The 13,696-nt window shown below is 36.8% G+C and overlaps 1 protein-coding gene across 6 annotated transcripts in view; it reads right to left on the bottom strand.

The window, feature by feature from the left end:
• Nucleotides 1-13,696, bottom strand: part of TTBK2 (tau tubulin kinase 2) — a 100,041-nt gene that overhangs the window by 8,352 nt on the left and 77,993 nt on the right. For 4 of the 6 annotated variants that reach the window (XM_065065881.1, XM_065065885.1, XM_065065880.1 and 1 more), the window contains one exon: nt 10,682-10,930. The exons of the other annotated variants lie outside the window; for them this stretch is intronic. In XM_065065881.1, coding sequence (XP_064921953.1) covers nt 10,682-10,930 — 249 coding nt within the window. The remainder of the gene's footprint in view (nt 1-10,681; nt 10,931-13,696) is intronic. 6 annotated transcript variants of the gene reach the window in all.

The raw sequence follows: 13,696 nt of genomic DNA, 5'->3' as shown, positions 1-13,696 counted from the left end.
GCTTCTCTACAAGGCTGGGCTCTACAGATAACTTCATGATTCACACTATGCAGGAGTCTAAGTAAAAAGACTAAAGAAAGTTTTGAATCCCTTAAGCCAATTTAAATAAATAAATAAATACATAAAATATAATCCTGTGGCCTTAATTATCCCATAAACAGTCTCCTTACTCTCTTACTTGGGAAACCTTGCAAGACTGTAATCAAGGAGTCTGAGGAGGGCTGATCCTGAGACATGCAAAAACACACCAGTTATCATTTAGTCTAATTCAGGGAGACAGAAATCTCAAGGTTGTTCAATGCATATCTAGTTGTAAAACGAATAATACATGGCCTAATATGTAAAATTAAGAAAGCCTGTCGTAGTCATAAATAATCTCATCTTTTCTTTTCTTCTGCCACAAATTAAAACATTATCCTATGAGACTTCTATGGCTAATCACGTCAATTTTGTAAAACACTGAACCTGAGGAACAAAGATTACAATGTGATCTGAGTAATTAATCTAAGAAAAATACAGGGAATGGAATTTTAAATGCTGCCTCTCAGCTCACTATGATAATCAGTTTATAACACTATCTACTTGATTATGTCAATTCCCATACAGAAGTTATGTGATGCAACAGATTACTGAAAATGGCTGAGACAATATGTGGAACAATTAATTTGAATGAAAATATTACCACCATTGTCTTGAATTGTTTGGCCTTCCCTAAATAATTTCTTAATTCCTTTCTGATTTTTCAAATTAGCAGTTGACCGAGATGAGAAACTAGACTGTATTTTCTTCAAGAAACTTTACAAGATGGTGAATGGGATGTTAAGAAGGAAAAAGAACAAAACAACAACAACAACAACATTCCTTGGACTGGACATCCTTTATGACATCTGACAAACTCTCCTCCCTTTGACAGTCTGCAATAGCAAGTGATATGCTTGGATGAAATCCTCTGGGAACATATACAGCAAATTGCAGATGAGTGAAATATTGAGTTTTGGTGCAAAGCTGCTAAGTCTGAAAGACCTAAAGGTGTGAATGTGGATTATTGTACAATACCAGCAAGTAAATATTTGACCTCTCAGCAGTAGCTTCTTCCCTCTGCTCATACTGATTGTTACTTTTGCAAGTGTGTCAAGTGCTGTCAGAACTTCAGGCTTCTTAGAAACACAGTGTACAGATCTGTTGTTCAGCTAATCCTGTCATTATTTGTAACTTCTCACATTAATAATCCATTACCATATTACTTGGCATTCTGAAGACACTTGACCTAATCAGTTTACTCTTCAGAACTTCTTTCCTAAGTGAAGCTTGTGTATCCATGAGAACAAACCTCATGTATCGTTTCTCTTTTCCCTGCTTCTTAGCTCGACCGCCTACCACAAATATGAGCAATGTTAGTACAAGTCTGCAACTTCTGCAATACCAAACAACCTCCCTGAATCTTTCCAGCTCACCAGCTTCCTCTTACTTCGTGAGCTTTTCTTCACGTATGTCACTTAATTTCTATTTCCTTGCACAACTATATGCCTCTGAAAAGAAATCTGAGCTGCAGTTTGTATGAAAGCACAAAGTGCATGTCTGCACACTGTCCTGTAATTTACTGGTAGCATCATTCTCACGTGAATAAACCACTACTATGCCTGACATCTCTGTAGACAACTCACCTAGCGTCCTGTTCACAACAGCCCTCCTACTTTTCAAAATCCTCTCTACCTACTACTTTCATTCTTAGTGACTTTTTAGAGTCTAATGCTTTGTATCCCTTACATTACCTTTCCCAATTAAATCCACAGCAGGCAGGAAATTAAATATAATTAATTATAGATTTACTAAATTACACTGGCTATTTCTACAAATCGACTAACATGGGCATAAGCAGAAGAAATACATGGCTGTAATTCATGGTGTTCTGGCACATAAGACCAGAGATGATTGTAGGTTTCCATACTGAGTCCCTTTCAGCAGTCCCATATATATGGTGCTGCACACATTCCAGGCATTTGTAGGAACTGGTGGTCTCCAGGATACTACATCCTATTGTTAAAAATTCACACGACAGGCCCTAATCCTAAACTAAAGAGAAGTAACATATGAAGGTTTACTTATATCTGTCTGAAAAGAGGAGCACGTTGCTCTCCACAGCTCTTCAGATATATTCTTTCTGCTATTCTATAATGCTAATTTTTGCATTGATTTATATGGAGGTTGCAATAAATGGGAAGAGGAGGGAATACAGATGCAGAGCTGTGAATGTGCAAGACAACTGTATTTCCACATTCTCTAATGTAATAGCTATCTCTGTGAATGAAGAACATAAACATCTCTATGTACAGTCTTTCTTTAAGGCTTATTAATCATGGCTTAATTTCAGTATTCTTCAAATATCTTCCCTATTCAGCTATTCATATGTCACTTTCCAGGCAAGGGAAGATTTTTTTTGTTCTAACATAAACACATATCCTCAAACATCCAATAGAGCAACTACTGATTGCTCTAAAAGTGGAAGGATTAACTGATTTTAGAAAATAACTGTCATTGTAATAAGTGGCTAATTAGCTTGGTAACGTGACTAAAACAAGTACTCATTTAATTTGAAACAACTTCTATACAGCACATAAAACAATTGAAGAATATTATTGAAATTATATTGTTGGAGAAGTAGGAAGCAGCAGCACTCACAGACTATCGCTTCATAACACTCACATAATACTCCTGCCATATACTGCTATGAAAAACATGCCAGTATTGTAATATTTTCCTTAAGATCCATGGTCTTTTTTCTAACAAAAAAAGTATTAATTTGCCTTAATGCACAGTTCAGAGATGTATAAAGATGGCAACTGAAGCCTGTTTCATCTTCCCATCTCATACTACTATTTCTTTCTTTACAGAAACGGAATTCCTACCTCACCGTGGCTATTTTCTCAAGTCTCATAAGATCTAGAAATTAAGAGCTATTGTCAGAACCTTGGCCACCTGGAGATTTTTTCCTCTGGAAAGCTGGAAACTACTGATTCCATGAGGATTGTGGGTTCATATCACACTTCAACTAGTACAATATATTCCGCATTTCTAAGTCTACATTTTAAAAAATATCTAACAGTTCTCAATAGGATGTCAATTAGTTCTCCATGAAAGGTTGTGTTCAAGTATACTCTGATGCTCAAGTATACTTCAGTACTCAGTTAAGAAGCAAAAAAACCACTACAAATTAGAAGGTTCCTCCTCTAACAGAGGACACAATAATAACAAAGTGACTTTTTTTTTTTTTAAATTTATGGTGCAATCACTTTTGGTATATAAAATGTAGTTAAAATATCTTCGCAGGTATTATTATAATGATGTAAGCATCTCTGAGCAAACCTTTGTTTCAGCAGCCAGCTGTGAGAAATATCAGCATATATTTTTCTTACTTTAGAAACAATTTTTACCACTTTTGAATTATCTTTTTGAAGCTAAGCTCTATATTAATATCTGTCGCTACAGAGAGAATACCTGCAATTATCAGAAACAATAAAAACTCAGGCTAATACTTCCTTAGGAGAACCCTGACCTCTCATTTTCAAAGCCATATTATACCTTGTTATTAAGGACAAGTACTTTTTATTATTTTAAAACACAGTATCTTCTTTGAAAAATTCACCTGAAATGCTTTATTCTAAGCCCAGATTCAATTCAAGTAAATGGTCTTTGTCGTGAAAAAAAGACATACATACAGACTCTGAATCACATAAAAACTGGAACAGGCTGCCCAGGGAGGTTGTGGAGTCTCCTTCTCTGGAGACATTCAAAACCCGCCTGGACATGTTCCTGTGTAACCTCACCTAGGTGTTCCTGCTCCAGCAGGGGGATTGGACTAGATGATCTTTTGAGGTCCCTTCCAATCCCTAACACACTGTGATACTGTGAAAAACTGTTTTTATGGATAACAGTAGTGGGGTCTGGCAACTACTGTTTAGATTGATTCTGAATATTCCTCTCCAATATATCACTTCCAATAAAGGGTCATGATGGAGTATCAGGTAATTCAAACATAAGATCTGCTTTAATACTGATGTGAAGATTTCAAACGTTGATTTTTTTTCTGTTTGCATCCAATTCCTGTGAGCCACTGTCAAATTCTAGGTTACTGCTGTGCTGTATTTATGCTTTTGTTTTGTTGTTTACACTTTATTTTTGATTTTTTTTTTTTTTTTGTAAAGGTAAAAGAGGGTTCCTGTTTGAATAGAAAAGATTCTAAACAAAGCCCCAACAACCTATTAAAAAAAAAAAAAACAAACAAACAACTTCCTGACTTCTGATCCTCCAGTCAGACAGTGAATCCACACATTTGTATGTTGCAGTTATAAGACTGGCACTATATTTGCACATGTTGCCCACATCTGCGTTATGCTCACAAGGGAGAAAATCTACGAACACTAAAATTTCAATGTACCAGTACTATTTAATATCTTCATCAATTACATAGACAGTGGGATCAAGTGCACTCTTGACCAGTTTGTGGAAGACATCAATCTGAGTGGTGCAGTTGTCATGCCTGGGAGGTGAGACGCCATCCGGAGGGACCTGGATAAGCTTGAATGATGTTCAACAGGGCCAAGTGCAAGGGGCTGCACCTGGGTCAAGGCAACGCCCGGTATCAGTACAGGCTGGGGGATGAAGGGATTGAGGGCAGCCCTGTGGAGAAGGACTTGAGGGTACTGGTAGATGAAAGACTGGACATGAGCCAGCAGTGTGCACTTGCAGCCCAGAAGGCCAGTCGTATCTTGGGTGCATCAAAAGGAGCATGGCCAGCAGGTGGAGAGAGGTGGTTCTGCCCCTCTGCTCTGCTCTGGTGAGACCCCACCTGGAGTCCTGTGTCCAGCTCTGGAGCCCTCAGCACAGGACAGACATGGACCTGTTGGAGAGGGGACAGAGGAGGCCACAGAAATGATCAGAGGGCTGGAACAGCTCTGCTGTGAGGACAGACTCAGAGAGTTGGGGCTGTTCAGCCTGGAGAAGACAAGGCTCAAGGGAGACCTTATTGTGATCTTCCAGTTCTTAAAAGTGGCCTATAAAAAAGATGGGGACAGACTTTCAGAGTTTTCAGCAGGAGCTGTTGTGACAGAGCAAGGGGTAATGGTTTTAAACTAAAGGAGGAGAAGTTTAGGCTAGATATGAGGAAGAAATTTTTTTACAATGAGAGTGGTGAAACATTGCAACAGGCTGCCCAGAGAGGTGGGAGATGCCTCATCCCTGGAAACATTCCAGGCCAGGCTCCACGGGGCTCTGAGAAACCTGATCTAGTTGAAGATGTCCCTGCTCATTGCAGGGGGTTGGACTAGATGACCTTTGAAGGTCCCTTCCAACCCAAACTATTCTATGATAATATTTATGACATTAATTAGATCTATTATAGCTTAATTACATGAGAAATAATCACTAGTCCTTGGACATTATGCTCTGAATTGTAACCACCTATTTATTTCAAGATTATCGTATGAACTGTCATCATGGAAACAATTGTTGACAGAAGAGTTGATCAGCTCTCCATGGGAAATCCCACAGATCATTTAGCTTTCCTGAAACATCTTCATTTATTCTTTGCTAACAAATTATGATGCTAGAAAAATGTCCTACATCAGGTATGTCTGGGATAAGATTAGCATTAAAAAAAAATAAATCACCACTTCAAGGACAGATGGAATAGATGAACCACATGGTTATGGATTTTTGGAATCTTAAAAGTACTGTGGATTCCAGAAAACATTAAAAACAATTGACTCTTTATAAGGTTTTTTCCTACACTATCACTGTATGTGGATGCTATTACCAATGCTAATTTATTGTCCTGACCTTCACTAGGACTTTTCTGCTGCTTCTGAGAGAGAAACCTGCAGGAGAATGGCCAGCAGGGTTCTCTCACTACAAATGGATGTGTTCTTTACAGGCAACACACTATCTGAAAAAAAATTAAGAAGTTCATACCAAATGCTTGTCCTCAACTGTTAATTCCGTAATTTAGAACTTGGAAAGTTTCCATGGAAAGCACAGCTAACCTAACATGCTGTAATTTTTAATTCTTCTTTAAACTAAAGGCAGATGTGAAAAAAGCACACCTGAAGAATTTATCTCCTTCAGACAGAAGACTAAGCCTTGGAGGCAGCATTTAGATTTCTGTGTATTAAGCAATTACCTCTGCCACTTGGATAAAAGCAACAAATGAAACTTTTTACTTGTTTGCATTAGGGAGCGTGTAGTTGAAGGTTGTTCAAGAAACATCATTATCAATACAAGACCCAGTTGCTTAGAAGACTGGGAGTAACCCATGAGCTTATGTGTGTCTTTCAGACGTCCTCTTTTTTTCTTCTGAAGTAATACCTCCTGATATTCCCCATCCAATGTGTTTTTGTATGAAAAAACAACATATTCCAGAGAAACTTATTAACAAATAAAATAATAACACTGTAGCAGTGATCATATGCAAATTGCCTTTCAAGAACCTAACTGTAACACCTGAAAACAATAAGAATTCTGAATCTGAGTTTGCCTTTGGTCATAAGCATTATCAAACACTTTCACTGATGATGAGTGAAAGCTGTAACATCACAGCAATTTAATTTTCAGGTTAAAACTTATTGAAAAATTAACAGTTATTAACAGTTACCCTGTCATGAATGAGATGGTGTGGTGTAACTTCTGCACGTTTTCCCTACTGACAAAAATGAAATCTATTGTGTAGGAAGAGTTCCAGTAGCTGTGAGCTGGACTCACTCCTTGAAATGTCTACTTTTATTAAATTCCATGTTGAAAACAGTATTAGCAACCTCTTGGAAAAATCTAACTTAAGCCTCATGCTGACTCAATATAGTTTCCATCAGGATAGGGAAGAGGGGGGCATAACAATTCTGTAAACCCTGAAATCAGAACCCTTTTTGCTACAGCCAACTTTAACTGTGGCAGCAGTACAAAAGAAGCCAGACTCGCTGAACAGAGAAAAGCTTTTCCCTCCTTTGCTTCCAGGACACATCTATTTGATAATGCGCCATGTCTTGAACAAATTCTGAAGAGGATTATGGACAAATGTATCCATTCCTGACACTTTTAATGGATAGTGTCACGCTCCATCTTCAGACCGACCCTTACAGATAGGTACGCTACACCAGAGTTTTAACTAGCTGAGTTCTAAGGCAAACCTAATGCATATGACTATTTCAAGTTAATGCCACTGACAAATTAAAAAGAATTTTAAAAGAACACTGCAAAACGATATGAGCATCTTTGGGGTTTTGCTTGTATATTTGTCATTATAAAAGGCACTGTTAAGTGTGAAAACCAATGTAAATGTTCATCTCTTGCTATTGCAGACTAGTGAAACCTGCCAAAATTAGTCCCTAAAAAATGGCAAAATTTACAACATTTATGTGCACTCCTGGCTCATAAACCTAAACCAAACAAAATAAAATGACAATTATAAGGGATATGCATTATTTCTCTAAATGCCCCTTGAACATGTCAAGAAGTCTTACCTTATTCTTCCATAGATCTCTGAATTCCAGTGAGATGCTTAAAAATTAAGGTAAATTTTTCAACTCAGATCAGTATAGTATTTCTCATCTTGGATATTAATATGCATGTGATGTTTTGCATTTCCATAGCATCTTGTGTAGGAAGATTTCAGAGCATTTTGTAACTAATAATCTTAACTGTATAACTATAAAATAATTTTTAAAATGTTGCAGTAAGGTAGATTAAGAAAATGAAGATAAAATATTTGTGCCAACTAATTATGATTGCTTAACATGAGAGTCGCAGATTATCCTTCCACAATGAATAACCAGAAAATCATTAAATTAAAATTATTCCCCTTGTACATGTCTCACATCAAAAAATGAAAATATGCCAGAATGACACACAAAACTGGAATCCACCTTTGTACAGGGCTGAATGTTATTGTACAGCAGCCAGTTTATTCTGGATGGCTGCCATGGAAGAAGAGGTGTTCACTATCTTACTGAAGAACTAGAGCTGAGAAACCATAGAAATCATAATCTGAGGTCACTGATTTTGATCGTTTCTCAAGACACGTTTCTCAAGTGCACTGTCTACCTAAGCAATGTCTTCACACACAGCCCTGCCCAGTAGCTGCTGCACTCACATCACCTTTTCCACCGACCTCACCCAACACTCTATGCAGTCCTCTAACAGGCAGAGTTCAGGGAACTTATCTGGCTGAAAAATTCACAGAAAGAAAGAAAAAGGTTATGTTTCAAGGGGATTTGCTGTACAATTTGACCATGCTATAGAGGAAAAGTATGCAAATAGCACTCTGGCCTCACTCTTTAGATTCAAGTACAGTCAAACAACTCATTCTGATTTTTGTCAGCTCTAATGCTGCCAGACTCTTTCTTCATGCTGCATGTTGAATAACTAAGGATAGTTGAAGCAAAATACTCCCATTCTCTTCCATAATATATGTAAGGCAAGAGAGAAGTTCTCTTTATCAAACAAATAAAGGGAGACCTACATCCAATACCCTCTCTGCACTAGTAAGCAAAGAAATTTCATGACATCTTCTATCTGATGTCAAACTAGAGGAAGGTGGGTTACAGTTCCTGAACTCCCACTCACCAACAATCAGGAAAGAAAATTTCTTTGCTTGATTTCTGGAACAAATGTATCATTTTTTTATTTTTTAGTATGTGAAAATAAATTCAACAGCACAGATCCTTGACCTCTGCAATTCACTAGTTAATGAACGCTGAACTAAACCACAAACAGCAGGAAAGACACAAAAATATATCTCATACCAAATATTTCTACACAATAATATAGAATGACATTAAAATATTTTTTTCTTAATATTTAACTGGATAAAAGCTTTAGGTTATTAACATGCACATTCATCTTTCATGCTGCTGGAAGTTCTAGCTTGCTAAGTAACTAGCATCACTGCACTGTAGAAAAGAGAAGGACTTGCAAAAGTAGTTCAGTTCTTCAGTGAGCCATAAAGTACACAAGGTCTTCACTGTTGGAATGAACTAAAGAATCACGTGCTCATGGTTTCCATAGCAAATGAAAAACTGGAAGTTAAATTCTCAGAGTCAGGACTTTCAAAATTACAGCTTGAAAAGGATAACAGCAGTCATGGACTTACCAGGCAAAAGAAAGGAGAGGCCGAGAAGGCTATGTATAATCCCTACTCCACTCAGGAGCAGCACCTGGCACAATACCAATTCTTTTTCACATGACAAGAAAGTATATCACTTCATAGCCCCTACAAATATTGCAGCTGCGTTCATTTGTTGGGTACTAAGGCAGCCAGAGAAGACCCTGTGCCAACCTACTTTCTTTGAGTATTGTAAGCAGTTTGCTAATTATACCTGAAATACATTCTGATATAGAGACAAAAAACATTAGGTCATTTTGCATTCTGAGATACAAACTAATCCTTAAAAATACTGAAACTTAACTTTTAATGAATATTAATGTGATATGTTGGTATCTCATTAAGTTCACAATAGCGACCAGCTGGGAGCTACTGTTCATCCATTTCCATAGACAGAGGGCAGAATTATTTTTTTTTTAATATATTTGGATAAAAAGCAGCCAGAAATTGCAGGAAAAAAAAGCACTGCGTTCTGAGTTAACAGACAAAATGCTGATGTAAGTAGACTAACTACTTTGTTTGCTTTGTTACCACTTACCACTGATACTATGGAAGTTTGAATGAAGCTTATGTTTACGGATTACTTTTAATACCAATATTCCCGTGCATGCTTTACTAAAAAGAAAAAAAAATCTTTCACATAGAAATATTTACACTGAAAAATACATTGGAAATAAAGGCAACACAAAATATAATCCAAATGAAATATTAATGGTGAAATGATGACGATGTGTGATGGTCTTGTGCATTAATGCTATGTCATACTGCTTTACCAGTCAACACAAGCTCTCATTGCTTAGCAAATCTCAGTATTTTTATGACTAATACACTAATTATGGTTAACTTCAATTATGATTCTGAGTCTTCATCTTTTTCATACTGAAAAGAAAGGGAGAATATAAAACTACGAAAAGTCCCCTTTCTCTAGTGATATTTTTCCATTAGCTATGACTGCTGATGATTCTCATCTTTGCTCTGTATGCTGCAAGCCGTGGAACAATTCATTATTTGTTCATTCCCAATGTAGCAATTTGACTAGCTCTAGATCCCTTTTTCTCACGTTAAAATAATTTAAAGGTAGTTCATTTTAATGTGTGGTACTGATTATAGGAGCACATAAAAAATATTTAATCTTAGTTTTGAAAGAAGTCAAAATATATTTTCTAGATTTTATAATCCTACATTTTTGCAAGAGACAATCCACCTGAGGAAGTGAATCTATCTTCCAGAACATCCAGAGAGGCTTGGTGCTCCAGATCATAACCTGAGTAACAGCTCTTTAAATATTCTTCTCTCAATTTAGTTCTTCTAAGTGGGACAATGTATTTTCCTCACAGAGTGTTCCTGACTAATCCTGAACACGATCCATTCTTATTCCCTAACTTGATCTTCCAAAGTATTTTTTAGGATGTTGTGTATAGCAGTATGACTAGCACATGCTCACTACCAGACTGTGCAGAGCAACTGAAAACGTTAAACTTTGCAGATGACTGCTACAGTGCAGTCCCTGCTATGAAGACAAGGCTTATTCACCTGCTGAAGTTGTGCTTTTGAGATGCGAATGACAGGGGGGAACTTGTTGCCACAGGGAATGACAGGAAGCTGCCTGTGGCCAGTTGAGCGGGAGGAAGAGGAGTGGCTCTCAGCTGACTGACTCCTTGGTAAACCAGCCTCTCTCAGAGGGTCCGAGTGGATGGATAGATAGGCTATAGGGCTCATGGTGCGGAGGATGGGGCTTGAAATTCTTGGAGTGGAGAAATGCAGCATATGAGATGAGTTGAGCTGTGAGAACAACATGGCAAGGAAGAAAATAAGGTTTAAAAATAAGTATTTTAATAATTCTTGTTTATGTCTTGCCAATATGCATTTTCTTGGAAGACTACATTGACAACTCCCTCATGGGCTAAAAGCTGGTAATTTAAGAGGTATCTTAAACCTAATCTTCACATTTTTCCATCGATTTTTAAACAGCCAGTATCAAAATAAAAAGTAAGCTTCCAGTCTCCAGCTGGCTCCTACCTTCATTCATTCAGCCAGTAACAATCTAGGGCAATTTGAAGAAACTAACACAGTCTGTTCCAAGGACATTGTGTACACAAAGTAGGTGATGACTGGTCCTTGCAAATGCTTAACACACCTGTGCAACAACGTTGCTTTCTGAGATTACTATATTTTTAGCATATACAACCACTGCAGACTTTACAAATGTGACTGTACAACGACGACTGTTAAGAAATATAACTGACAGATCAATCAGTGAGATTAGTACTAAAAAATTTTGATGAAATTTCCTAAACATGGGATTGAACTATAAGGATATGCTGGCCTGGAGAATCTATGAACAATTGCTTCATCTTGAACAACATCCCTCAGACATTTAGAAAAGAATAGAAAGAAAAAAAAAGAAAAGGAACTGTAAAGTCGAAGTGTTCCAAACCAATAATTTTAGAGAAAGTACATTTTCGAATTAGTTATTGATGATTCTAATAAACCTATAACTTTGACGTACAACTCTGAAATCAACTGATTCTTTACAAGACCTTTTAAGGCGTTGAATAGATATCTGATGGTGACATATCTAAATACCTGTATATGAGATTGCTATATACAGTTTGCAAATCTTTGTTCCAAGTATATTTAGACAAAACCATGAAAGCAAATATATGGAAACCTTTTGCAAGCTTGATGAAGGTGATTTTCTGTTTCCTAACATGGCATTTGCAATTCTAATCTGTATTCCTTGGAAAGAGAGGGCACCTATGAAGCATTTAAGTTTCCAAGGAAAAGGTATTTTGAATTGTGTCAGTCCTAAAGCTTCAGGTCCCACAATGCATAGCTGTCTCTCAGCTGGAAAAACAGGTATTTCCAGTGTCTCATAAAAGCAGCAACAGAGGATGGAAAGTACAAGAAAATTAAACAACTCAGAATTTGGAAATAAATGGATATTTAAGAGCAGGTTTTTGCTAAAATATAATAGTACCTCAATGTACAAAACACTAATTTCAGCAATACCTCTTATATATATATATATATATATATATATATATGGTATTAGGTTGTCAAGCAGTGTGACCAGAGCAAACTGTTGTTTAATTTAAACTAGCAATGAAAATGGAATTAGCTGTTACATACTGGATTACTTCAACTCCATTATTACTTCTTTGCTGAAATATCTGCTTGACAAAGATATGTTGCAAAGTTTTGTCCATGCACTGTATGTGGTTTGCAGCAATTCAATACAAACATAGTAAATTAATGAGGCCACGGTTCAACAACACCGCAAGTCCAGCTTTAGGCTCTTTGTACAAGGTCAAGAAAAAGAAAAACAGAGCTGCATGATGCAAAGTGTTGCCCCAGTAAATTCACCATTAATCTGGATCAGTTCAAATTCTTTTGACAGATTAACTTTGTACCAGCAGATATTACAGCGAGTCAGGTACAATCTGTCCTCCTGCAGCCAAAGTCAACATAAAGCCATTCTGAGAGCATCAGGTCAGTATACATACCCTAGCATGTTCCGAACAGTTCAACACAAACGTGACCATGTGCCCATCACTGAGTCAGATCAAACTGGTATTTGCTGGTAGTACACAGAATCCGTATTGCAACTGGAAAACCATGACTGATAACATGAAAAGTCGTTCTCCTACCGGTAGGGTTTTTTTCATAATAGCATAATTTGCTGCAATTTTTTATGCCTGAAACTTGCTCATCCCAAAGCAAATAACTTACACATTTTTCTCTTATTTTTTGAGTTCAGGTTTCCTTCCTGAACTGCTACAAGTTTACATTCTTATTCGAATGCTAATGTTGTGTGTAACAGGTAAGAAATTGTATCATCATCAATTACAGGAAATCCACATACACACACAAGTTCAGAAAGAACATCTGTCTACAAATGGAGGGGCCGCAGACCAGTGATTTCTCTCCTTTACGAGCAAAGAAAATTATGGATGAGTATATGAACCTTTAGTTTGTCACACAGAAACACCCTTGCTACTAATTACTGCTTAAATAGTGAGCAGTAAAGCCCTGAAAGAAATAAAGAATAAAAAGAATCATCAAATTAAAAAAAATAAAATAAAATTAAAAACTATTTTATTCATTCACCACTGAAGTAATTGCTTGCATATTTAACAAATCTATCAGAATAAGATCAAGGAACATAATTCGTCATACTTTTGCCTACGTGATAGTGAAAGAGGTCACTAGAATTCCATATGGGAGGTACATTCATAAGCACGATGACCATGAATGCTAACATGTCCTATTGTTTCAAGCTGTTTGAAATGAGTAACTGTTCAGAAATTATATTAAGCTATTATACTACTTAATTTTCAATATCTATTCTTAGCCCCTTTTAATAACACTTTAGTCATTTGATTTCTGGTCCTCAACTTACATTCTTGGATCCAAGCCTGCTCTAAGTAACAGGTGCAATATAATTAAATCAGCAGAAAAGTAAAATCTGACCCTTTGCCCTTTATTTGTATTGTCAGGAAGAAGCTACCTAGTAACATTAATAAAGAACAAACACATTTGATCCAC

This window comes from Columba livia, chromosome 5 (assembly GCF_036013475.1).
Source record: "Columba livia isolate bColLiv1 breed racing homer chromosome 5, bColLiv1.pat.W.v2, whole genome shotgun sequence".
Taxonomy (NCBI): Eukaryota; Metazoa; Chordata; class Aves; order Columbiformes; family Columbidae; genus Columba; species Columba livia.
The sequence above is the reverse complement of the archived record's forward strand: the minus strand, read 5'-3'. Positions and strand labels throughout refer to the sequence as shown.